General features: G+C 36.3%; 1 protein-coding gene across 6 annotated transcripts in view; it reads right to left on the bottom strand.

The window, feature by feature from the left end:
• Positions 1-26,484, bottom strand: part of TJP1 (tight junction protein 1) — a gene marked incomplete at its 5' end in the record, with an annotated part of 242,755 nt that overhangs the window by 68,114 nt on the left and 148,157 nt on the right. For 5 of the 6 annotated variants that reach the window (XM_080808821.1, XM_080808822.1, XM_080808823.1 and 2 more), the window contains one exon: positions 10,676-10,732. In XM_080808821.1, coding sequence (XP_080664947.1) covers positions 10,676-10,732 — 57 coding nt within the window. Of the gene's footprint in view, positions 1-10,675; positions 10,733-13,530; positions 13,616-16,423; positions 16,456-26,484 lie in introns of those variants that run through there. The other variant, XM_080808824.1, reaches the window with a different exon arrangement.

Here is a 26,484-nt window from a genome sequence, read left to right as displayed (position 1 = left end):
AAAAACCATTTTTTTAAAAATGGGGAGAGGAGTAAGAATAGCCTGTATAATTTTAGTACTGTTTACAGTAATTAAAATTGATAGTGTCAGAATTACTATTATTCTGGACAATGGTATACTCTGTACTGACTTAATAAAAGACTAATGCGCTTTTCTTCCTAAGGCATTTTCAAAAGAAATATAATTCATTCCATTTTATTCTCTTATATCTTTACCACAAGATAGCTGACTTTTATATATTTACCTGAAAAAATGTCCAAGATAGTGGGTTTTTTAAATGTTTTTTATTATGGTGGGGGGTGATTTAAAGCAGCATAATATGATCTCGTTTATTTGTATGTGCAGACACATATATAGGTCATAGCTTTTACATGGAAGAGCATCAAAGAATTTTACTTTCACCATGTTTTATCCTTTTGAGACCATAAGGAGCCACAAGTAGCAATAACTTAAATGTTTATATCTTTGCCTATAGGGAAACGGAATTTTTAGCCTGGGATCTGTCTGTTCAGTTATTTGACCAGTTTTACTGGACACTAGCCATGCCCATTCCTTTACATACCATTATGACAGCTTTTGCTTTGAGTAGCTGCAACAGGGACCCTATTCTGGCCCACAAAGCTGAAGCAATTTACTATCTGACCCTTTACAGAAAAGGTTTGCCCACTCCTGTATGTTAAAGCATTTCTTGATTCCTTAAAAAAAAAAAAAAGAAAGAAAAAGGAAAAGAAAAGGGAAAAAGTATTTCCTAAAAGGTGATTCAGTTGCAGAAATAGCTAGATAATCTCTTCTCCAAACATTTTTCTCTATTCTTTTCAAAGATGTCCAATTCTCTACTTAGAGACTTCCCTGGTTGCCTTCTATTTTTTCTCCTGGTTTTCCATGCCACATTTTTACAATCAGCTGCCTTAGTCCTCACTTTTTTCACCTATTATAGTTTTCCTCTTTCTCCATTTAATTCTTCCAATCAACCCTCAACATCCTACAGAACTTATTCTACCTGTTTTTGCAATGGACCCTGGGATTACTGAGTTTTAAAACCAAACAGAACCTCTGCAATCATCCAATTCAACTTCATTTTTAAAATGAAGGCAGAGGACTGGCATCCTACGTGTGTCTCTACCACTTTCAAATTATGACTTATGTAGGAATTCTGTGGACTTGAGTTCCCTCACTTAAACAAAAGAGATTAAGATTGTATTAACTCTGATACACTTTGATTCTATGAGGTCCCAAGGGATTTAAAAGGCCTGTTCAAAATTAGTAGCAAACCCAAACTGGATCACAAGTCACAAGACCCCTACAATTTTTCTACATTATCTTGGTAGTTTCCAGAATGTTGCTTAAATTATCGTGCCTGTTAGATTGGTTCCTTTTTATCTCTGTGTCCTTAAACAGTCCCCTGGCTACTGAAATTGTGTGTATGTGTCCCCATTTATTCTTGTACTCTTCCTCTCTTACAGTTCTTATTCCCAATTTGTAGCTTCCATTTCTAACTCCTATTCTATTCCTTTTTTCCCAGCTTTTTATAGGACACTTTCAATTGTTCTTCTCCAAAATGGTCACTTTCTACACAAAACTGACCTGACAAACTCTGACTCCTTCCTTACCAAACTTATTACTTTTTATTTTATTTATTGCATGTAAAGGAAGCTTATGTGATACACTTACATAAGATCTGAATTTCAGAAATTACATTCCATAAACATTGTTTAAATTTAAAATTAATTTGACATCTAAATAGAAAAAGCATTATATGTTGAGTCCAACAACTTGGGTTCAAATTACAGTTCTTTTGCAGCATTTCATTAGACCTGACACTCAGTTTACTCCTTGTGGTTATTAACACCTACTTCACAGAACATTAAATAAAATGAAGAGTTCAAAATATTTATTACTGTATTCTATCAAGATAAAGATAGTCTCCTCCTTGCTAAAACAAGCCTACCTTAGCTTTCATGCTTACTTGAGTGTAAATGTTCACCTTTTATCTATCTTATACCAGTTTGGTGCTACTTAAGATACATAGGATTTCTTCCCACTACCCCTTCTTGGAACAGGTTAAATGAGATATAATTCACATAGCATAAAATTCACCCTTTAAAATGTACAAGTCAACATTTTTGTATATTCAAATAAGTGTATAACCATTATTACAATTTGGTAACATTTTCATCACCCTGAAGAGAAATTCCTTACTTGTAGCCATCATCCCTTAATAACCCCCAACCCTAAGCAACCACTAGTCTACTTTGTCTATTTACCTGTTTTGACCATTTCATATAAATGGTATCATACAATATATGGTCCTTTGACTGGCTTCCTTCACTTAGACTAATGTTTTCAACATTTATCCATATTATAGCACTTCATTTCTTTTTACTACTAAATAATATTCCCTCCTGTGGCTATATTCCACATTTTGCTTATACATTATTCATCAGGTGGTAGGCAATTAGGTTATTTTTACTTTCGATTACGTGTAATGCTGCCATGAACACTCATGTAAAAGTTACTGTGTGAATAATTTTTTTTTTCATTTCTGTTGGGTATATACCTAGGAGTGGAACTGTTGGGCCACGTGGTAATTCTATGCTTAACTTTTGAGGAACTCCGTTTTCCATCATGGCTACACCATTTTACATTTCCACCAACCAACATCCACATCTTTACTGACACTCGTTACTGTCCGTCAGTGAAAACAGCCTTTCTAGTGGGTGTAAGACTCAGTATGAAAAAAAAGAATATCAATTTTTGAATACTGAGTATATATAGAAAATGGTACTCTAAACATATTAAGTTAAATAAGATTATAAAATTAACTTCACCTGGGGCGCCTGGGTGGCTCAGTGGGGTAAGCCTCTGCCTTCAGCTCAGGTCATGATCCCAGGATCCTGGATCAAGCCCTGAGTCGGGCACTCTGCTCGGTGGGAAACCTGCTCCTCCCCCTCTCATCCTGCCTGCCTCTCTGCCTACTTGTGATCTCTGTCTGTCAAATAAAAAATAAAAAATAAAAATCTTTAAAATTAACTTCACCTGTATTTTACATTTTTTAATGTGAAGACTAAAAAATCTCAGATTACATATGTGGTTTGCTTTTGCAGTATTGTTATTGGACAATGCTGTTATTACAGACCTCCTAAGAGCAACTTTGTTGGATAGGTGGGCCTTCTAAATAATTAAGTTTTATTGGATATAACCAAGTACCAAGCACCAAAGGGATATAAAATTAAGATTTCCTACCCTTAAGAAAATTATAATGCAGTAGAAGATGGGGGAAACAAGAACCTGAGGAATATATTCATCTGTCGCTGAGGACCAACAGGGAGACCAGAATCCATGAGGCAATCTCGGATATAATTCCAAGGACTGCCACAGTTCTTAGCAGACAGTGGCGCACCCAAAAATTACTTAGCCTTAAAGATTAAATAGGATTTCAATGGCTTCTAGTATCCTTAGGTGAAAAAAGTTTCCTCTGAGAATGCAAATAGAAGAATGAGGCAATCATTCTTCTATTTGCATATCATGTATTATTCTTGACAATAAACAGGAGAAAATGTTAGCTTTAATCCACAGGCATTTTGTTCTTTTAAAAGAAGTTACTTCCAACTTTTCTTATCACTGACTACCAGACGTCAAAGAATATGATTTGACCTTATTTGGCAATGCTCAATATCTATAACTCCAGGTTACTGCCAAAAGAACATAGCTTCAAATTATTTCCTTTACTTTTTACTATTGCCAAAAGCTCACTAGCTCACCGTCAGGAAGGAGAATGAGTTTTTCATTCCTCTGTCAATGTTTCTTAAAAATGTGATGCAAGAGGCCATGGCTCTCCATTTCAAACTGGAACATTTTAAAAACATGTATTAGGGACCTCATTCCAAACCAAATGAATCAGAATCTCTGTTAGTTGGGGGATGACCTTGTTGACTTCTCTTTACAGTAAGCCCAGAGAGGTACTGCTCTAGATCGGTGGTCAACAAACCATGGCTTCCAGGCCAAAGAAATAATTACAGATCTACTGGAACACAGCCATGAGGATTTGTTTACCTATTGTCTGTGGCTGCTCCTGCAATTCGAACAGAGTTGAGTAGTTGTGACAAATTTATGGTCTGCAAGATGTAAAATGTTTATTTATCATCCAGCTTGTCCCAGCAAATTTTGCTGATAATGCTCTAGCCTAAATTTTATTCTGGATCAACGTGGAACACCAAAAGACTGATACATTTGAAAGTACTGTTCAGCAGCTTCAGAGAATGAAGTCAACTGAATTATGCTTTGGCATAAATCTCTCAACTTGTACTGACAGGGCTATTTTTAGAAACCTCCAAAAAACAATTCCTGAAAAAAAAAAGATTCCTGGAGGGATGGTCATTGAGAACTTCTATTCTGTCACAGTCTCTCTGATGAGGCCCAAAGGCAACACAGGTCTATGTTCCCAGCATAACAGTCAACATGCTTAAAAACCAAAGAATTATGAATTCTATATTCATCTCTATGTATCTTCTGATGACATTTTTCTGGGCTGGTAACTTTCTCATGGCAAAAGAAAATTAAAGCACAAGAGGTCAGCTACAGGACAGAACTTATACTAATCTTCTAAAAAGAAAACTCAGACTTGCCTATTAGACCTACCATGAGTTGGTATGAGACTACGAGCACATTTAGGAAATTGGATCGTTTTCTCAATATTCAAGACCTTTTCCTACTTTACCTAAGCTAATGAGATACAGATCTGTAGTAAATGTACTTAGCATTTCCCTGTATTTAAAATCCTAAAAGAACCAGGCAAAGCAGTAGAAAGGGGAAACAAACTTTAGCTAATTTAACTCTCTTCTTTTATTTTGCTTATTTAAAAACTAAAAAGGTATGAGAAAAAAGAAACATAATGTGATAATGACAAGCTACCTCTACAATCTCAGATAATCTAGCTTCCACCTAAAGAAATTATATAAAGAATATCAATTTAAACTCAATGTAAGCACAAGAAGTATCAAAAAGAACAGAAATCAAGGAAACAAAACAAAATAAAGAGTATGAATGAAAACAAAAGCTAGTATTTTGAAAAGATCAATATTTTGAAAAGATTGTTTTTTTAAAAAAGAATATTTTATTTAATTTTTTGACACAGAGAGAGAGAGATCGCAAGTAGGCAAAGCAGCAGGCAGAGAGAGAGGGGGAAGCAGGCTTCCTGCTGAGCAGAGAGCCCGATGCAGGGCTGCATCCTGAGATCCAGGAGCACCCTGAGATCATGACCTGAGCCGAAGGCAGAGGTTTATTAACTCACTGAGTGACCCAGGCACCTGATCTTAGTAAAAGACTGTTAAACCTCTAGCTAGACTGACCAAGAAATAAAAGACACAAATTACCAATATCAGAAATGACAGAAGGGACATTATTACAGATCCTACAACAATAGAAAAAGGCACTAACCATCTTATGTACATAAGATGATGACAACTTAGATGAAAGGGACAAATATTTTGAAACATACAAATTACCAAAGCTACCAAAACAAAACCAAACCCCAAAAAACAAAAAGCAAAAAAAAAACTCACAAAGAAATATATAAAGTGAATAGTCCTACATAAAATTAAAGAAACTGAATTTATTGTTAAAATCTTTCCCATTAAAAAAAACCCTCCTAGGGGCGCCTGGGTGGCTCAGTGGGTTAAAGCCTCTGCCTTCGGCTCAGGTCATGATCTCAGGGTCCTGGGATTGAGCCCCACATCGGGCTCTCTGCTCAGCAGGGAGCCTGCTTCTCTTCCTCTCTGCCTACTTGTGATCTCTCTCTGTCCAAAAAAAAAAAAAAAAAAAAGAAAAAGAAAACCTCCAGGACCAGATGGTTACACTAGTGAATTTCACTAAACATTTAAGTAAGAAATAACATCAACTGTACAGGAACTCTACCAGAGAACACAACAGGAAGATATACTTCCCAACTGCTTTTGAGCTAGTAGCTTTCCCTGATAACAAAACCAAATGAAAATGATACAAGAGAAAAGTCCTAACCCACTTTCTCAGGAACACAGAAACAAGTATCTTCAGAAACATTAGCAAATTAACCTAGCAATATATAAAATGCACAATGTGTCACAACAAAATAGAATTTATCTTAGGAATGCAAAGCTGTTCAATATTCAAAAATCAAGAAACTACACCAACAAATAAATTTAAAAACTCATATAATAACCTCAAAAACTATTTCCAGAAAAAAAAAAGGATTGGCAAAATTAAACATACATTCATGATTTTTCTTTTAAGTCTCTTAGAGCAAACTAAGTATGAACAGTAACTTCCTCAACACAGTAAATGGCAAAACAGAAATACAAGGGAACTTCCTTAACCTGATAAAGTGATAACAGGCATATACAATAAACCAATAGCTAACATCATACTTAATGGTCAAAGATAGAATGCTTTCATCTAAAATTAGGAAAATGGAAGGTTGCTAGATGCCTCAACAGGTTAAGTGTCCAACTCCTGATTTCAGCTCAAATCATAATCTCAGGGTTGTGAGATCCAGCCCCGAGTGGGGATCCATACTGGGTGTGGCGCTTGCTTGGGATTCTCTCTCCCCCTCTGCCTTCTTGTGCACTATCTCACAAATAAATAAATAAATAAAAATAAAATTAGGAGTAAGGAAAGGATGTCTGCTCACCATTCCTATTTAACAGCATAACTGGTGCAATAAGGCAAGAAAAGGAAATAAACTGTGTATACATCAAAAACAACAAATAAAACTGCCTCTATTCACAAATATCATGATTACCTACATATAAGTTGATTATCTTAAAATACTGTATTCCTACATATGAATAAGCAATCAAAAACTGAAATTTTGGGGCGCCTGGGTGGCTCAGTGGGTTAAAGCCTCTGCCTTCCGCTCAGGTCATGATCCCAGGGTCCTGGGATCAAGCCCCACATCAGGCTCCCTGCTCAGCGGGGAACCTGCTTCCTCCTTGTTCTCTGCCTGCCTCTCTGCCTACTTGTGATCTCTGCATGTCAAATAAATAAAATCTTAAAAAAAAACCAAAAACTGGAATTTAAAAAATCACTTAAAATAGTACCAGGAAACATTAAATGTACTTAACTAAAAATCCAGCAAAATGTGTGTAAGATCTGCATGCTGAACACTACAAAACGGTAATAAGAAAATAAAAGAATAGAAAGATACATCAAGTTCAAATTTTGAAAGACTCAATACTATTGACAATTCTCCCTGAATCGGTCTGTAGATTAATGCAATCCCAACAAAATCTCAGATTTTGAGATTCTGACAAACTTACTCTAAAATTTATGTAGAAACAAAAGAGAACTAATAGTTGAAACAATTAAAAAAAAAACTTGGAGGGCTCACATTACCTGATTTCTATACCTAAAATAAAGCTATAGTAACAAAGGCAGAAGTAACTGGCAGAAGGGATAGACACATAATCAACAAAACAAACTAGGGGAAGAACTTTTTTTTTTTTTTTTTTTTTTTTACAATTTTATTTATTTATTTGACAGAAAGAGAGACAGCGGGAGAGGGAACACAAGCAGGGGAAGAGGGAGAGGGAGAAGCAGGCTTCCTATCCCCACCAAGCAGGAAGCTCCATGCGGGGCTCGATCCCAGGACCCTGGTATCATGAGCTGAGCCAAAAGGAGACACTTAACAACTGAGCCACCCAGGCGCCCCAGGGGAAAACCTATTTTTGACCAAAGTAGAAAGCATTTAATGGAGAAAGAATAATCTTTTCACAAATGGTTGCTCAAAATTTTGTGGACATCCATATTAAAACAAACAAACAAACCAACAAAAAACCCCCCACAAAAAACCTCTGCCCACATCTCTTAACATATACATAATTTAACTCAAATAAAACACCCAGAAAAAAAAAAAAAAAAACTGAGACCCTGGGCTTAGCAAAAACATCTCAAAAGCATGACTGATAAAAGGAAAAATGAACACACTGGACTTTTTCAAAATTTGAAACTTATGTTCTGCAAAAGACACTGTTAAGAGAAGGAAAAAAGTCAAGTTGCAGACTAGGGAAAATATTAGCGAAACAATACCTGATAAAGAATTTGTATCTAGAATATGTAATTCTCAAAACACAGTAACAACTACTGTGCACCAAGGGACACAATCCAAAGAGAAAAAAGGCAATCCACGAAATGACAAAAATATTTACAAGTCATATATCTGCAAAGGGGTTAATATTCAGAACATATAAGGAATTCCTACAACTCAACAACTAAAAACAACCCAATTAAAAGTAGGCAAAAGATTTAAATACATTTTACCAAAGAAGATCTGTGGATGAGAGGCACACAGATACTGAAAATCATTAGTCTTTAGAGAACTGCAAAGCAAAACCACAATGACACACTACACACCTATTAGAATGGCTAAAATTGGGGGTAAAAAAAAAAAAAAACCTTGATAATTTCGACTGTGATAAAGATACAAAAGCAACTCTTATATACTGTTAGTGGAGATATAAAATGGTATGGACAGTTTGGCAGTTTCCTATAAAGTTAAACATTCACTTACCCTAAGACCTAGACCAAGTCCATTCCTAAGTATTTACCCAGGAGAAATGAAAAGTATGTTTATACAAAAAACCACACAGTAGAGCAGAAATATTTATAATCACCAAAAACTGCAAACAACCCAAATTATTCTACATTCATAAGGTGCCATGATACTCAAACAATAAGAAGGAACTAAAAATAACAACAGAGAAACTACTGATACAAGCAACTTTATGGAGAAATCTTAAATGCATTAGGCTGAGAGTGTAAGAAGCCAGTCTCAAAGGCTATGTATTGTGTATACATACATACTGTATGAGTTCACTTACATGGCTGTGTGAAAGGTAAATGTATAGAATAGAAAACACACCAGTGGCTGCCAAATGCTAGAGTGAGGGAACAAGGCTGACTACAAATGGGTACAAGAGAAAGTTTCAGGTGATGGGACAGTTCTATATTTTAGTTGGGCTGGTGCTTACATGACTACATGGATCTGTCAAACTCAGAACTGTATACTAAGGATAAATTTTACTATATGCAAATTATACCGGTAAAAGCAATAAAGGTATTAAGAAAATAAATGTAATGTGGTAAAATACACAATACCAAATTATATTACAACCAATTAAACAATTATAAGGTATGAAGTTATTTTATAACATGTTTAATCTGATTTAAATAGTCTCCTATCTATTAGCACATTTCAGAGTTGGGCCATATTTTAGCCTTAAAAATGAAAAGTTAGGGTCATTATTACTTAACAGTTTCTTTTAACCACTTAGGGATACATAAAGAAAAAGTCAACTATCTCTTATCTGAAACCACTGTGGGTTTTTTGTTCTTTTTTTTTTAAGATTTTATTTATCTGAAAGAGAGTAAGGCATATAGCATAAGCCTGGCGTGGGGGGGGGGGGGGTGCCGTGGGTGGAGAGGCAGAGGGAGGAACAGACTCCCCACTGAGCAGGGAGCCCCACTCAGGGTTCAATCCCAGGACCCTGGGATCATCACTGTTTTTTTAATAATTAATTTACCCATTATCTATTATATACAGATTCAAACATTCACAAGATAATCATGAGCGGAGTTCAGGAACATAATTTACCTACACCTTCCTTGCCACTTTCCCAGTAATGGACACAGCTGGTAGAAACAGTACTGTGAAGTACTTAAATATTCTCTAATCTCAGGGTGCCTGGGTAGCTCAGTTCATTAAAGCAGCCAACTCCTGATTCAGCTCAGAATCATGATCTCAGAATCATGGGATGGAGGCCCATGTCAGGCTCTGTGCTGAGCAAGGAGCATGCTGAAGATTTTCTCTCTCCTTCTCCCTCCCCACCTCCCACTCATGCACGAACTCGAACTCGCATGCGCTCTTCTCTCTCAAAAAACAAAAAAAATTTCTCTAATCTCATTCTATTCATTCTTTTTTTTCTCCTTCCTTCTATTCATTCTTTAAGGGGAAGAGCAATCAGAAGAGTTAGCTCTCTTTAAAGTCGGAAATGGGGAGAGTTAAGGGGGCGGTTACTTCACAGGTGCCATTAGCCCATTTTAAACCTGTGAAAACCCAGGCTTTTGTGGTGGGTTAGATCACTTGCCCATTCCTAAAGAAAAAGAGGAAGCACTAGGATTCAAATTCAGGACAGTCTCACTTCAGACAGAGCTCTTACTCTTACCTAGCTTACTATGTGCTCTCTGTCCATCTGCAATTGCTTAAGCAACAGCTTGAGTCTACATGTTTCAAATCAAGAATATCTTTTAAGATTTTACTGCTCACACAACCTAGTTTGATTTTAAACCCCAAGCCTACAATACATGCGCATATACTCAGAAAGGTTGAAGCAGTTTACAATTCATAACAACATACAACGTCTTTTATCTGATGGCTCAAATTTTTTAAAGTCACTTAATATCATACTCAGGAATAAAAAAAGCAAACACACAAATAACCACCAAAAGGATATATGAAAAAGTAATCATGTTCACTTTTAACCTTAATAAAGAATTTATTGCAACTCTAAATTTTAAACAAAGGAATATAGAAAAGTTTTCCCCCTTTCTTCTAACTTCCTGACATCTGGCTTTCCTCTATTGTTTTCCAAAGCTGCCAGTATCCTGAGTTATACACAGATTATTTACTGCAACAGAAACTTACCCTGTGAAGCGTCACTGTGTGTTGTTCCCATATAGCTGTTTCCTCCATTGCTGTGTTCTGATAAAGGAAAAGAAAAACAAATCATTTATTTTTTAAGAAAATGTCTTTAATAAAGTGACAACATCCATCAATCTGCACACTGAAATACCACAATACATATATTAATATTGGATATTCTGAAAGTTCAATAATGATGGAAGGTTTTTTGTTTGCTTTTGTTTTTGTTGTAAGAGACAGGAAACTACACAGGAACTTCCTTTGTTTTTAACTTAATTTGGACAGATGCTGCTCTATATTCATTTCATGCCAGCTGAAATCAGTATTCAAGCTAATTCTGTAACTTTATACTTAATATCAGATAGAAAAGAAGAAAAGTTGGAATAGCACTATTTTAAAATATCTGATGACACACAAAACATTTTAAAAAGCATTCCTACACTGCACAAAGGAAGGAAAAGTCAAATACCTCTGAACTCAGTAATTATAAATATACATGTTACAGGAAACGAGATAAGACCATTAAATAGGTTTGCACACTGCTAGTTTTAAAATCACACAGTTAAGCACTACTGTTTCACCTAGTTTCAAGTTTTGCTACAGAACTACCTTCTCAAGCTTTGCCTATAACCTAAGGAAAAAAGGTTTTTTCTAGTATATGTATCATGTACACACATGCATGCACATACAGGCAAAACAAAAAAAGCAAAACAAATAACTACAAAATACCCCAAGAGTAACCATAAAATTATAACAACACCAGGTGCAACTCAGGAGCTACTCAAACTACAATATAGTTCAGGTTCACCTCCTGTTAAGAACCTCTTTCTTGAGAGGAAATAAGTTACTATCCAAGGCATTAGCACTAAAGAATTTTAAAAAAATTTCTTAGAAACTGGGCTAATTGTTCTTAAAGGCTTAAGTAATTGAGTCTCATTTCATGAAGCTAGGATACTAAAAATATACTATATTTACAAACAAGAAAGATTTTTTTTAAAAAAATGGTCTTTCCAGGATTAACAAAAGGCAGGGTGGAAGAGGAAAATGCTGAGCAGGACATTCTCTGAACATCACAGGTTATCCACTGTTACAAACGCTGATTTCACAAGTGAGATCTGTCTTCTATTACACTGCTGTCATTAGCATCATGAGAATATGCCCATCAAGGTGCCATGGACCCATTTCTCCTTTCCCACAGCATCTTTAATCAAAGATTAATGCCACTTTAGAAAATGAATCCCTATAAAGAAAGCCTGCTTCCCTAAATTCAAAGCAACTAGATTAACTTTCCTGCCAGATGAGTAAGAGAGGGAGAGAAAGGATCTCTCTGTTCACTCCCATAGATAAGAACTACCAACCTTACCAGAGTTTTGTTTCAATCTTCCAATCACATGCAGCAAAACCTCCCATTAATGAGACCTCTACTAGAAACAAAGCTGTTCTTCCCCCCCCCCCCCAAAAACTGACCAGGATTTAATGTATTAAAAAAAAAATTCCTCCATCAATGTGAAGTGATGATATGAGTAATTCTGCTAAACATCGAGAGTCCTACTGAAATATACATGATAAAAATATCTGCAATAATTGCCAGTTTGTCCAATCTTAGCCGACTTATTAAAAATGAGAACTGCTTGCATAGCTCTAAGCTCATCTTTTCTTGATCCACTTTAACCAGTGGCATTGCTTCACTGCTTTTTTAATCTCTTCCTTATCAGTGCAAAGGGAAAGTGATCTGACAACAGGCAAGTACCTTGAAAGCACCCTCTTTGGTATGAAGCAGTTTATCATCCTCCATATGATTTTAATGACCACAGTTTTCCATTTTGTAAATGAATACTAATCAAATGAGGAAATTAATTTAATGTTAAGGAGGGAAAAGCAGGTTATGAAACGGCTTATACACTGTTACCCTAATTATGTTTAAACATGAGTAGTAAAAAGAAGGCTGCAAGGACACAAAATGTTAAAAATGATCATCTTCAAAGGGAAGGGATTATGAGTAACATTTTTTCATCAGGTATTTTATCTTTTTTGCTTTCCTCTCTTCACTCCTTATCAGAATATTTTATTTTAAACCACATTCACCAAATCCCATTTGAAACTTCAAATATCTATTATTAACTGTTATAGGAAACCAAATAGTATTTAAGATCTTTTTTTATTGTTAATTATACAAAGTATTTATTCTACTGCTGGTAAGGGATCTAATACATTAAGGTTTTAATGTACAAGCTTCAAGAGAAGTGCAATAAGAGAAATTTATTGTTTGGGTAATAGAAAAACAAAAAATACTAAAACAATTGTTCTCAGCATTCCAATCAAAACGGATATGTCTCTTCAATGAAGGAATTAGAAAAGTACACATCTCAAGTACCTCAAAGGCTTCCCAAGAAAGGGTAATGTAATAGGTCATAGCTCACTTCTCTTTTAAAGCCAAACATAGCCTTATTAGCTTAATTTATCACAAGGGATACTTTTGTCATACAGGAAGGCAACAGAGAATGAAACATTAAAAAAGGAATTAGTTAGGCTCTTGACCACCACATTAATCCAACTGAATCCATAACATTATACCCTGCCAATCCTATCACTTAAACCACAAAACAACAACAACAACAACAACAACAAAATGTCATCCCAGTTTAAATCATGAAGCAAGTCCTCCTTCTCTACTCTCTAGCCTTTGGTTTCCTTCAGTGGCAGAAGCAGCAAAATTCTATCCAAAGCTGTTTTTATAATAACTATGCAGACCTTATGAGGAGTTCTGAATGAACAGAGAAGTGAACAGAGAAGTGAACAGATGAACAAACAAATTTGTGATAATGCAAATACAGTAAAATATAATGGTAGACTCTTACTTGTCAATATTCAAGTATCCACTGTAAAATTCTTTCAACTTTGCTTTGTTCAAAAATGATCATCTCTCTCTCAAGTAAATAAAATCTTAAAAAAAAAAAAAAAGAAAATGACCATAATAAAATGGCGGGGGGGTTTACAATAAATCACTCAGAAACTGAAGGCTAAGACTGATATAAAACAATAAAACAGTTTTTACACTAATAAATCAAACACTATTTTCATAAGCACTGCAGAAAGAAAAAATGTTCATTAATGACTGAGAACTTTGAAACTTCAGAAAAGGGGGAAGAGAGGATCTCCTTTTGCAAGAATACCTATGAATACCTTACATTTTCACTATGACCCCTTCTGTAGTGTTTTATCAAGTTCATCTATCACCTATTCAAATAAATGATTGTTAAAACTCAACATCCTTATTTTAAACTTGCTTCTCATTTCTTATTAAAAAGAAAAACAGTGAATAACTGCATAACTTGGACAAGGATCTGGTAAATCTATAGTCTCATTCCCCCAGGAAAAAGTGTTACTCTTTTAAGCACGATTCCAGCACTATTATTCCCTAGTAACCTGGAACGATGCTGTTGAAAACAGAAAATGAACTAAACCAGAGATACCGAGATCAGAGTCCAAATCTTTCATACTAGATAGATAGGTGACCTTCATTGTCCTTACCTGTAAAATTATAGAACTGGACGAAATTATCTCAAGTAAAAGGTCCTTTCTGGCTCCAAAATTCTATTAGAATGTAATTCTAGTTGCAGTCCAATTATAATTCCAATTTCAAACAGGCTGCATATTCAATAATTAGTAAGGTATTACAGGCATCAAGAGTGACTGCAATTCATGACTACTGGATTCTGAGTTCTACATACTTTTCTAAGTCAGCATCAACTGACTAGAATCACAATTTCTGAAGAAGCAAAAAGCTGCATTTCAGAATCTGCCAAGAGTTTGTTTGGTTTCTTTGTTCTAAGCTCCAGCTGGCAAAGACACTACTCAGATCACCAACTCTGAAGGGATTCCTGCCAAAACTTCAGATCCCAATTCTAGGCAGTTCTACTGTCCTTTAGGACTGATTACAGATCAAATGCGGAAAAGGCAGGAGAACACAAGAACTGACAAAACAAGATGAACCTGTAACTGAAATAAAACCAAATCCAAAATAGAATAAAATAAGGTAACCGTTCTACAAATGAAGGAAAATCTTAGCTCCTAAACATTATCTAGATATAGACCAAGATTCATACTTAAATTTTACCATCTTACAGATGTTATTTTAAAAGCAACCCATTTATTTATTCACTCATTCATTCCACAAACATTTACCAGATATGCTAAGCATTGTGGACGCCAAAAATAGATACCTCTTTCTCCCTAAAAGGCTCAAGGAGAAAGTTTATAACATTACATAAATGGTGTAGAAGAAAATTATTCTGCCTGTTGAAGATCAGAGACAGAGTCCCAGAGAAAGCAATATTCAAGTTCAAGCTTGGAGAATGACCAGTTAAAAGAACTGGAGAGAGATGTTTCAATGGAAACATCACATCAGCAAGGTAGTTGATGCTGCACATAAAGCTGCCTTTGAGATGGCTGAGTTGTACAATTTGTGGAAGAGGAAAGGGTAAAAAGAGAAGTTGCAAAACTGCCACTACAACAGGTCTTGTAATATAATGTTAAGGACTTGAAACTCAATGGGAAAATACGAAGGAATTTCAGGCAGTCACATGACATAGCCCAACCCCATTCTGAAGGCTGTTCTGCGGAAGATGGATCTGAGGCAGACCAGTCAGAAAGTTTAAGTGGAAAGAGGGTAAGTTAAAGATGGCAAGAGGTTTCTAAATGGGGCAGCTGGGTAAAAAGCAGGAAGAAAAGATTCAGTTTTAGACATCCTCAATTGAAGGTGCCTGTGGAACCATCCAAGCAGAGACAAAGGCAGTAGAGGGCTGGATATACAAGGCTGAAGATCAAGACTGAGATCTGGAGTAGATAAGGATCTAGAAGTAATCAACAAAGTAGTATTGAACCCAAGAGAAAAGATCCAATTACCCAACGGCTAAGATGACCCTGTGGATTACAAATATTTTAGGGGGAAAAAGGAAAAAAGGAAGAACCAAAGGAACCTGAAAAGGAACCAGTGAGGATACAAGAAAATTAATGAGCCTAATACAAAATACTTATTGTTCAAAGATTACACCAAAATAAAGTATAAAAATGGAAGACATCACAAAAGAACAAAATTTCCAGGGGCACCTGGGTGGCTCAGTCCTTAAGTGTCTGCCTCTGGTTCAGGTCATTATCCCAGCATCCTGGGATCAAGCCCCATATCCAGCTCCCTGTTCAGCGGGGAGCCTGCTTCTCCCTCCCAAGCTCCCTCATGCTTGTGTTCCCTCTCTTGCTATCTCTTAAATAAATAAAATCTTAAAAAAAAAAAAAGGAATAAAATTTCCATATATTTTTTAAATTGTTGGACCTTTAAATATTAAATATATATCTAGACTGGTTTACTCAGTACTATCTCTTAAATGAGGCAGCATGCTGAACACTCTTCGTAGCTTGTCGTCCTCCACTAGGAAAAGCAAGTGGTGCTCTCTCTCTGGGGTCCTTGTGTGAGCAGAACTACTACACTGAATTATTTCTGAATTCCTCTGCTCTCTGGAGTGCTTTTGTTTTGTTTTGAGCGCTTTTCCATGCAAAATAAAATGCAATATTATCTACTGAGATCAGGTTGAGCCAGGAACTTAAAAGTACAACCTAAGTTTTAGTGAATAAAACAGATGACCCCTGCCCTCCTTGACCTTTCAAGTATTTAGTTTCAATTGTGATCACTGCTGTACAAATCAAGTACAAAGAAAAAGACTAGAGTACGCGTTAAAAGGTAGGGAAAATACATACTTGGATTGATCTGAAGGGCTGCCATCAAAATGGAGATGTCCAAGAGCTAATAAAAAAGATAAATCTAAAGTCAAATGAAGAGAGGTCTTCGGAAACACTCAGGGATTCAATGAACTTCTCAAATACAAGTTAAGAACTCATTAAGCTTAAGAATTCAAATAATGATCAAAATATGAGTGTAGCAACTGCAGGATAACAATCTCAACAGAAGGTAAGTAAATTTAGTATCTAACACCTCACTACAGTCCACATCAGTTAAATTTTCAACTACTTTATTCTGTCCACTCCTTGGTTGGCAATTTAGGAGACAAATGATGATAAATATGATTAGAAAACATTAAAATACAAGTTTATAAATAAATCACTCTATTTGCCACTGCCCTTGGGTCAATGTCTTTGAAAGGATATCAGCTTAACTAAATTACCATTTATACGTACATTAAACATTGAGAAATTCTTACCAGGGACCGTTATAGACACTATAGAAAACTCTGAGTGCTTTCCAGTTTTCAAAAGTAAAACTATAATTAGGTTGAATCTTTCTTTTCTTTCTTTCTTCTCTCTTTTCCTTTTTTAGGTTGACATTTTATAATGGCTTAAAGATGGATAAAAGACTTTTCAGGGGCGCCTGGGTGGCTCAGTGGGTTAAGCCTCTGCCTTCGGCTCAGGTCATGATCTCAGGGTCCTGGGATCGAGCCCCGCATCAGGCTCTCTGCTCAGCGGGGAGCCTGCTTCCCCCTTTCTCTCTGCCTGCCTCTCTGCCTACTTGTGATCTCAGTCTGTCAAATAAATAAATAAAATCTTAAAAAAAAAAAAAAAAAGACTTTTCAAATTCCAGATAGAAAAGTTAAAGAGGTTGGGGTGGCAGGGATGACTGAGTGTATCTTTTTACGTAGCTCCAGCTCTCAGAACCACAATATTGTTTCACCAGATATATATCCTTCTCATAAAAAAAGAAAAACAAACAAACAAAAAAAAACAAATAAAAAATACAAACATTAAAATAAAAGTATGGGGGTGGGGAGAGTGCTCAAAATGGAATACAAACAGTAACAAAGAACCTAACTCTATTACAAATGAATAAGGTAACCAGATGAAGGCAGCAGGTAGAAAGAGAACTGTCACAAAAAAAAAGTAACTAACTGTGGAAAATAGTATCCTGACTGAACGCTGGAAGGTCAAAGACAAAAAGAACACACAGAAATTCCGTAGCAGAGTTAGGAACTCTTTCTCTCCTGGAAGTATGGGTATAAGTTTGAAACTATTTTGTATATATACTAGAAGTGAACCAAGCAGTAAATACACTATAAATAATGAGAGCTGGGTTTCTACTGCTGAGAGAAAAAAGTTACAAGAAAAGGAGGAAGGCTAAAATGAACTCCATGAGACTGGAATCTGAGGTATTAGCATAAACCCAGGGTTTTAGACATATATACAGATACATAACTATGTAGCTATGCAGAGATTATTATATACATGTCTGTTCTCCAGCTCTGTCTGCTTAAAAAGCCTGAAAGCAAGCAGGCCACAAAAATCAAAAAAACAAAAAAAACCCCAACTACAATGAGCACAACCATCATGGAGATCTCAATTTCTAAATACTATCCTCTAATAAAACCAACCAGGATTCCTTGGAGAAGTGGTTGGCTTCAGGGTGAAAATATGTAAGATAAGCCAGGAATATCATGTGATACCAGAAATTAAGGGACTGCTCGGAAAAAAAAAAAGGGATGTTTGTCCAAAGAACACAGCAACCAACCTGAAGGAGTTCTAATGGCCAACGCAGGAATAACTTGAGCAACAAATTAAATAATGATAGTATTAGATTTTAAACCATTGAATAAAATAGATATTCATGAGTCCATACCAATATAATCAAATAAATAAATGGGAAATGAACAGCACTCCTTTCTTTTCAGTTAACAAATATGGAAAGAAAAAGGGAAATAAAATTATCATCAGGCAAACCCTACAAATGAGATAGGATGGCAGATGAGATCCACCATAGATCCTAAAATTAGTGGGTGAAAAATATGAGAAGTAACAGGATTAGCACATCCTCAAATTATCTCCTCCAAAATATTTATCAATTATAAAAATATAGTAACTTTACAGTGGAAAAATGCCACCTTAAACAAGTGATTAAGGTAAACACAAATAATACAAATCAACATCATGAACCCCTGATATCAACCTGAATACGATCTGTAGCTTAACATTATTTTATCAATGTTAGTTTATTATCCTTGGTAACTGTTCCATGGTTATATAAAATGTTAAAGGGAATGTGATGAGGGATATAAGGAAACTAATATTTTTAAAACTTACCTCTAAGTTCAAAATAAAGAAGTTTTTAAAAAATCACCTTCATTTTTAAATAAGATACATAAAAAATCAGGATAAACAACAAAACACTCAATGGAAAATAGACCAAATATGCAGACATAACAGATCACATTTCTTTAAAATCAGCCTTCTTACTTCATCTTAAACCCTAAAACTATTTCTTTTTTATTTTTAAAGATTTATTTATTTAAGAGAGAAAGAGTGAGAGAGAGTCTGCATGTTGCGGGGAGAGGGGTGCAGGGAGGGCGCACGTGCTGGGGAGGGCAGAGGAAGAAAATCTTCAAGTAGATTCCCCACTGAGCGCAGAGCCCCAAGCTGGACTGGATATTACCACCTATGAGATCGTGACCTGAGATGAAACCAAGAGTTGGATGCTTTTAGGCACCCTCCTAAACTATTTTAAATGAATCACAAAATGTCTAAGGCACAAAAGGTGACAAGCTATGTTTCAACTGGTAAGCCTCCCTGAGACACACTGTTCAGGAAGCTCCCTCCTGCTTCTAAGACCAGGCATCCTGAGGCTGAAAATTGTACCACTAATGTGGCAACAGTAATTGATCAAGGTTCAATCAATAGCAAGGAAGTAAATACACCAGCTTTAATGCAAGCCATGTAGGTAAAACTTATGACTTTTCCTATATACAATAAAGAGGAACATCACTAATTTTCATGTAAAACTGGGTTTTTAATGTAATGCTAATTGCAGATACATAAAAACTTAATAAACTTGATCGTTGTCAAAAAATAAAAAATAACCTGCTAATATCTATATATCCAACATAGTCTTCATATCCAGCACACACAGAGAATTGCTATCAATAAAGACAACCTAATAGAACTGATGTGCTAAAGGCTCAAGGAAGAAATGTCACAAAAGAAGTTATCAAAATGGCCAATAAGCATGTAGGAAAAGTGCTATATTTCATTAATCAACAGAGGAATTCAAATTAAAAACACAATGAAATGCTACTAGACATTTACACATGAGCTAATATGAAAAAGAAAATATGAAGTGTTAGGGAACAATCTAATCAGAACTCACTACTAGTGGGAATGTAAACTGGTATAACTGCTTTGAAATCTGCCAATATGCAAAACACTATGATCACTGAACAAAAATGTGTACATTCACTACAAGAATATTCACAAAGGCACTATTCTGAATAACCAAAAGCCAAAAACAACCTAAATGCCATCAGTAATAAAATAGAAAACCATTGCACTCAGTGCAATATTACAGAGCCACGAAATGAATAAAGTACAAGCAATATGGATGATTCTCACAATGTTGTTCAAGGAACAAAAAAAGCCAGACATTAAGAACACATACTCTATGTCTCCATATGAGTGTAATAACAGGTTTAAAAAAAAAAAAAAAAAAAAACCCACTACAAAAGAAAAACAACCAGGGGTGGGGGGGGGGTGGAGGGAAACTAGCCCTATCAGTTAAAGGTCTCTTAATTAAGACATACTATAAGGGTTCTATAATGAGAAGTGTGGTACTGATACATGATTAGAGAAACAGATCAGTGGAACACAATGGAAAATCCAGAAACAGACCACCAAAATAAATGGCAAATCAGGATATGAGAAAGTTAACATCTCAGATTACTGGTGTAAAAAGGATGTACTTCTTAATAAAATGGTGCTGGAACAACTAGTCAGTCCTTTGGAAAAAACATAAAATTAGATCTATATAAATACTAGAAGAAAACTCAGGTGAATTCCTCTTTGAAGTTTTGTTTTTTGTTTTGTTTTGTTTTGTTTTGACAGAGAGAGAGAGAGCAGCACCAGCTGAGGAAAAGCGAGAAACAGACTCCCCACCGAGCAGGGAGCCTGACGTGGGACTGATTCCAGGACCCTGGGGATCACGACCCTGGGGATCACGACCCAAGATGAAGGCAGATGCTTAACCAAATGAACCACCCAGGTGCCCCAAGTGAATTTCTCTTTAACGGTGATATAGCGAAAAGCTTTCTAACCATAACTCAGTCCTTAGGAAGTAAAATAAATCTGGGTACACAAAAATTAAAAAATATCTGCATGACCAACACACACACACAAAACCATCAACAGTCTTAAGACAATGAACAACCTAGGAGAAAATACTAGCAAAATACACCACAAAGGGCTAAAATGTCTAATACGTAAAGAAATAAACTACTGGGGAAAAAAGAAAAATTTTAAAAAGGAAACAAGAAAAATAGTTCACACAAAAAAATATTAAAATGGCCCTGAAATAGTTCCAAAAATGTTCAAACTCACTCACAGAGGAATGGAAACCAAAATAACCCCAAGATACTATTTTTCACCTACCAAACTGGCAAAAATTAAAAGTATGACAAAACAGTCTGTTCGCAAGACTGTGAGGATACAGTCCCTCTCATAACTTTCTAATGGGAATACAAATTAGTACTGTCTTTCTGGAGGGAACTTGGCAATACCTAACAAAACTAAACATGTACTTATCTTTTGACCCAGAGATTCTACTTCTAAGACACATCTCCAGCAATGGAATATACCTATGTACAAAGTCATTCGTTGTGGCAATGTTGTAATTGCAAATACATACTGGCAACAACCTAAATGACCAAATATGGGATAGTGGATGAAAAAATTCTGGTACATCTGCAATAGGAGTATTATGCAGCTATAAAAAATGGTGATCTCTATGAAGTGATATAGAACAATTTCAAGGACATACCTTTAAATGAATAAAGTATAAGAATACAGTATGCTACCCTTCATGTAAGAAAGAAGGCAATATAAAATTATACCCAGGTACCTGTTTCTCTCTGCAAAAGAAATAAAGAAATGATAAACGAGAAACTAAAGAAATTACAAGGTAAGCAGGAAAGAGGTGGGAAGAAAAAGAAAATGAGTTAGGGTGGTAGGAATGAGGAAGAATTAACACCTCTGAGCATATATTTTTGTATAGCTTTGAACCACAGTAATGTTTCAGATACCCCAAAATAATAAATAATCAAAATCAACCAGAAAGAGGTAGGTGCTGAGGGTGGTGATCTTGGAGGTGGGACCCAAAACAGAATACAAACACTTAACCAATAAACCTATTTCAAATGAATACCACAACTGAACAGGATGGGGAAGAAGAACATTAATCTAATGTGCCTGTCTAGATGTTAACTGCTGGAAGGTCCCCGGAACATCACCACCACAGTACCAATGGGCAGAGAGATCCTGGTTTCTAAATTCCATTCTCCAATTAAAGGATCAGGTCTCCTTAGATAAGAGAGTGAATCTAGGGTTAGGGCAGGGAAAACGAACCATGAACACCTGTACCAAGAAAATAAGAAGTCCTCAAAGTAGGATTTCCAATGGCGAAAGCTGTAACAATGTGAACAACAAAATTAACACTAATTGATTGTAATCCATGGAATAAATTATTTGTGAACGCATACAGATATAAACAATCAAATAAACAAGTGAAGAAGGGTTAGCTCTTCCTAACAGAGAAATTTCTTTTAACAAATGAGGAGAAAATAAAAGAAATAGACCAGACATACTTTCTCCTGACATGATGCACTGAGAAAGACAAGCCATTATGTCTGTGGTAGTCTCTTCAAAAATGTATAATCTCAATCAAATCTTGACACATCACACAAACCCAAACTGAAACATTCTAAAAAAATGACCAGTGTTCACTCAAAGTGTCAAGGTTGTGAAAGACAAGGAAAGACAGAAACTAAAGGTACTGTCACAGCTGCAATGGTAGTACTTTTGGTATATGTACGAAATAAAATGTTAAAATTAACTTCACTTCTCTAATTTTAACTTCTTGATGTGACTAATAAAAATTTTAAGTTACAGGGCTCCCTGCTCTGCAGGGAGTCTGCTTCTCCCTCTGATCTCTCCCCTCTCATGCTCTCTCTCTAATAAATAAATAAAATCTTTAAAAAATTTTTTAAGTTACATGTGTGGCTCACGTATTTCTATTAGAACTGCTCTGGCTCCAATCACCAATGAATGGGAAATATAAAGGGCAGAGAAATACTGCAACCACTGTGGGGAAGCAAGCATCAAGAAATTCTACAAGGACGAACAATCCTGCTCCTCACCACTAAAACTACTAGGGGGATGGGGAGGAGAAAGACAGAGAGAGATGGGAGAACCTTACAGTCCTTTTTTTTTTTAAAGATTTTACTTTTAAGCAATCTCCACACCCATCATGGGACTTGAACTCACAACCCTGAGATCAGGAGTTGTATACTACAGCAGCCAGGAGCCCCAGGGGAATCTTACAGTCCAAGAGAATTAGGAGGTGCACCAAACAACCACACAGGAGGACCTTATTTGGATCCTGATTTTTTAAAAAAGACATTTAAAAAGCAAGTTCATACCTAAGACAACTGGAAACTTTACATTGACTAAACACAGAATTTTGGATTTAGAACTTATTTTTAAAGTGTGATAATGGTCATATTGTTCTTTTTTTAAAAGAATTCTTATCTTTTAGAGATACATACTCAAATATTGACAAATAAAAAAACAAGCTTGTTATTTCCTTCAAAATAAGGGGGGAGCTAGGGTACAACGCATTCTAAGTATAGATAAAACTGATCATAATTTGGTAACTGTATCTGGTGATGGTAATGTGGGGCTTTTTATACTCTACACATACTTTTTTTTTTTTTTAAAGATTTTATTTATTTATTTGACAGACAGAGATCACAAGTAGGCAGAGAGGCAGGCAGAGAGAGAGAGGAGGAAGCAGGCTCCCTGCTGAGCAGAGAGCCTGATGCGGGGCTCGATCCCAGGACCCTGGGATCATGACCTGAGCCGAAGGCAGAGGCTTTAACCCACTGAGCCACCCAGGCACCCCCTCTACACATACTTTTGTACGGATATGAAATACTTCCACTTTTAAAAAAAGGAAGATATCTTGAGGGGACTAGGAAATTTTTTTTAAGTTTTTCTTTAAATTCCAATATAGTTAACATACTGTGTACTAATAGTTTCAGGTGGGGGTGCCTGGGTAGCTCAGCCTGTGAAGCATCTGCCTTCGACAAGATCATGACACCGGGATCGGGGATCGGGGCCCGCACTGGGCTCCCCACTCAACCTGTAGCCTGCTTCTCCCTCTGCCTCTGCCCTCCCCCCACCACTGCCCTGCTCATGGGCGTTCATTCTCTCCCCCTCTTTCAAATAAATGAATAAACAAAATCTTTTTAAAAAAAATCAAAATAACTATTAAAAAATATTAGTTTCACGTGTCAATATAGTGGTTCAACACTTCCATACAACACCTGGTGCTCATCACAAGTGCACTTATTCCCCATCACTTATTTCATCCACCCCCACCCAAAACCGTCAGTTTGTTCTCTATAGGTAAGAGTCTGTTTCTTGGTTTCTCTCTGGCTCTCTCCCCACCCCACCCTCTGCTTGTTTTGTTTCTTAAATTCCATATGAATGAAATCATTTATTTGTCTTTCTTTGACTGGTTTATTTCCCTTAGCATTATACTCTCTAGCTCCATCCATGTCCTTGCAAATGATAACATTTACTTCTTTTTGACTGCTGAGTAATATTCCATTATATATGTCTCACATCTTTATCCATTCATCAGATGACATACAGCTGGGCTGTTTCCATAATTTGGATATTATTGATCATACTGCTATAAACATTAAGGTGCACATACTCCCTATGAATTAGTATTTTTGCATACTTTGTGTAAATATCTAGTACTGCAATTGCAGGATCTTAGGGTAGTTCTATTTTCCACTTCCTGAAGAACCTCCATACTGTTTTCTAGAGCGGCTGCACCAGTTTGCATTCAGACCAACAGTACAAGAGGGTTCTTCTTTCTTCACATCCTTGCCAACACCTGTTGTTTCTTGTGTTCTTGATTTTACCCATTCTGACAGGTATGAAGTAGTATCTCATCGTAGTTCTGATTTGCTTTTTCTTGATGATTAGTGATGTTAAGCATCTTTTCATGTGTCTTTGGCCATCTGCAGGTCTTCTTTGTGTTTTTTTAAGTTTTTATTTAAATTCCAACTAGTAAACGTAACAGTGTAATATCAGTTTCAGGTACACAATATAGTGATGCAATACTTCCATACAACACTTGGTGCTCATCCAACCAGTGTGCTCCTTAATGAGGGGACCAGAAATTAATTACTGATCTAGGAAAGACCCAAACAAAGAATGCTGTTACCAAGATGCCAGGCCAGTAAGTAAATTTGCCATGGGATGGCTACTTCAGCAACTCCCTCCCTTCAGAAAGGAAAAGTGCAGTTAGATCTGGAGATGTGCTAGTACATTTCGTTTCTAGGCTGGCTTTAATCTGGTCTATTACCAGTAAGTGAGTAACAGAGTTTTTAAAAGGCCACTCTAAATCTAGGAAGGACATCGGATATTGATTAAATAACCAGCAGAAAGTAAGCACAAGTTGCCGTAGTGTTACAAAGACAAAGTATATGGAGCTTTAAGGAGAGTTCCGACCTAATTTGGGGGCTCAGGACATGGTTCTTGAGGAACAGAACTGGAACGGGTGCTTGGTGAATGAGGGATGAAGGTAGGGAAGCTTTCCAGGTGCAAGAGCCCTCGGGTCGGAAAAGTCCTTCTTTCACTCATTCAAATAATATTTAAGAGTTTATTATATCTTAGACACTGTGTTAAGTTCTGTATTTAGTCTCATGGAGTTTACAATCTGGTGGGAGGAAAAAAAAAATCACAACTTTATAATCGCAGGCTTAAATACTACAAAGGAAAGAAAAACAATGTCTTAAGAGAACTCAGAGAAACTTGGCAGGAAGTGCAACATCTACTAGGAACCAAAAAGAGGACAGCATAGTTTGAGAACACAGAACAAGGAGAGACAGATGCAAGATGAGGCCAGAGGAATAGGCAGGAGTCAAATAATCCGGAAGGACCTTAACGACCATAGTACGGATTTTGGTCTTACTTCTAAAGGCAGTAAGAAGTCTATGAGTTTTAGGAAGAGACTGTGTTGGGGTGGGAAACTAATAAAACTTGGGTTTTGAAAAGAGTGAAAAAGAAAGGGTATATTATACTTAGGCAGCTACTACAGGAATCCAGAGAGACTATAATGTGTATGTACGTGTATATATGTTGGGGGAGGGGAGGAGAGCTAGAGGGAATGCTAGAAAGTACAGACGAAACAAGTGGAAAACTACAAAGTGCTCAGGAGTTAAAAATAATGAAATTTGCTAATCACTCATTCACCATGCTGGGTAGATATTCAAACTGTGCACTGGATTTAGAATGGTCTATAATTTCTATTCTCTAATCCATCAGAATATAAAGATTGCATGCTTTACTTAATGCTATTATAATAAATTTTTCAAAAGTATCTCAGAGCCCATGGACTTCTCTGAAACCATAGCACATCTTGCTAGGCTGGGCAGGCCACCTCTGTCTAGTATCAAATAATAAATATATATATACATAAATACACAGATTAAATGTTCATATATGGATGCACACACAGAAAACCCTAATTCCTGCATGGCTCTTCTCTGATATTACGATGGGGGCACTTAAAATGTTTTCTTAAAAGATAACAGCCTGGGGCGCCTGGGTGGCTCAGTGGGTTAAGCCTCTGCCTTCAGCCCAGGATATGATCTCAGGGTCCTGGGATGGAGCCCTGCATCAGGCTCTTTGCTTGGCGGGGAGCCTGCTTCCCCCACTCTCTCTGCCTGCCTCTCTGCCTACTTGTGATCTCTCCC

This window comes from Martes martes (genome assembly GCF_963455335.1).
Source record: "Martes martes genome assembly, chromosome: 7".
Taxonomy (NCBI): domain Eukaryota; kingdom Metazoa; phylum Chordata; class Mammalia; order Carnivora; family Mustelidae; genus Martes; species Martes martes.
This window is presented reverse-complemented; position numbering and strand designations above follow the sequence as displayed.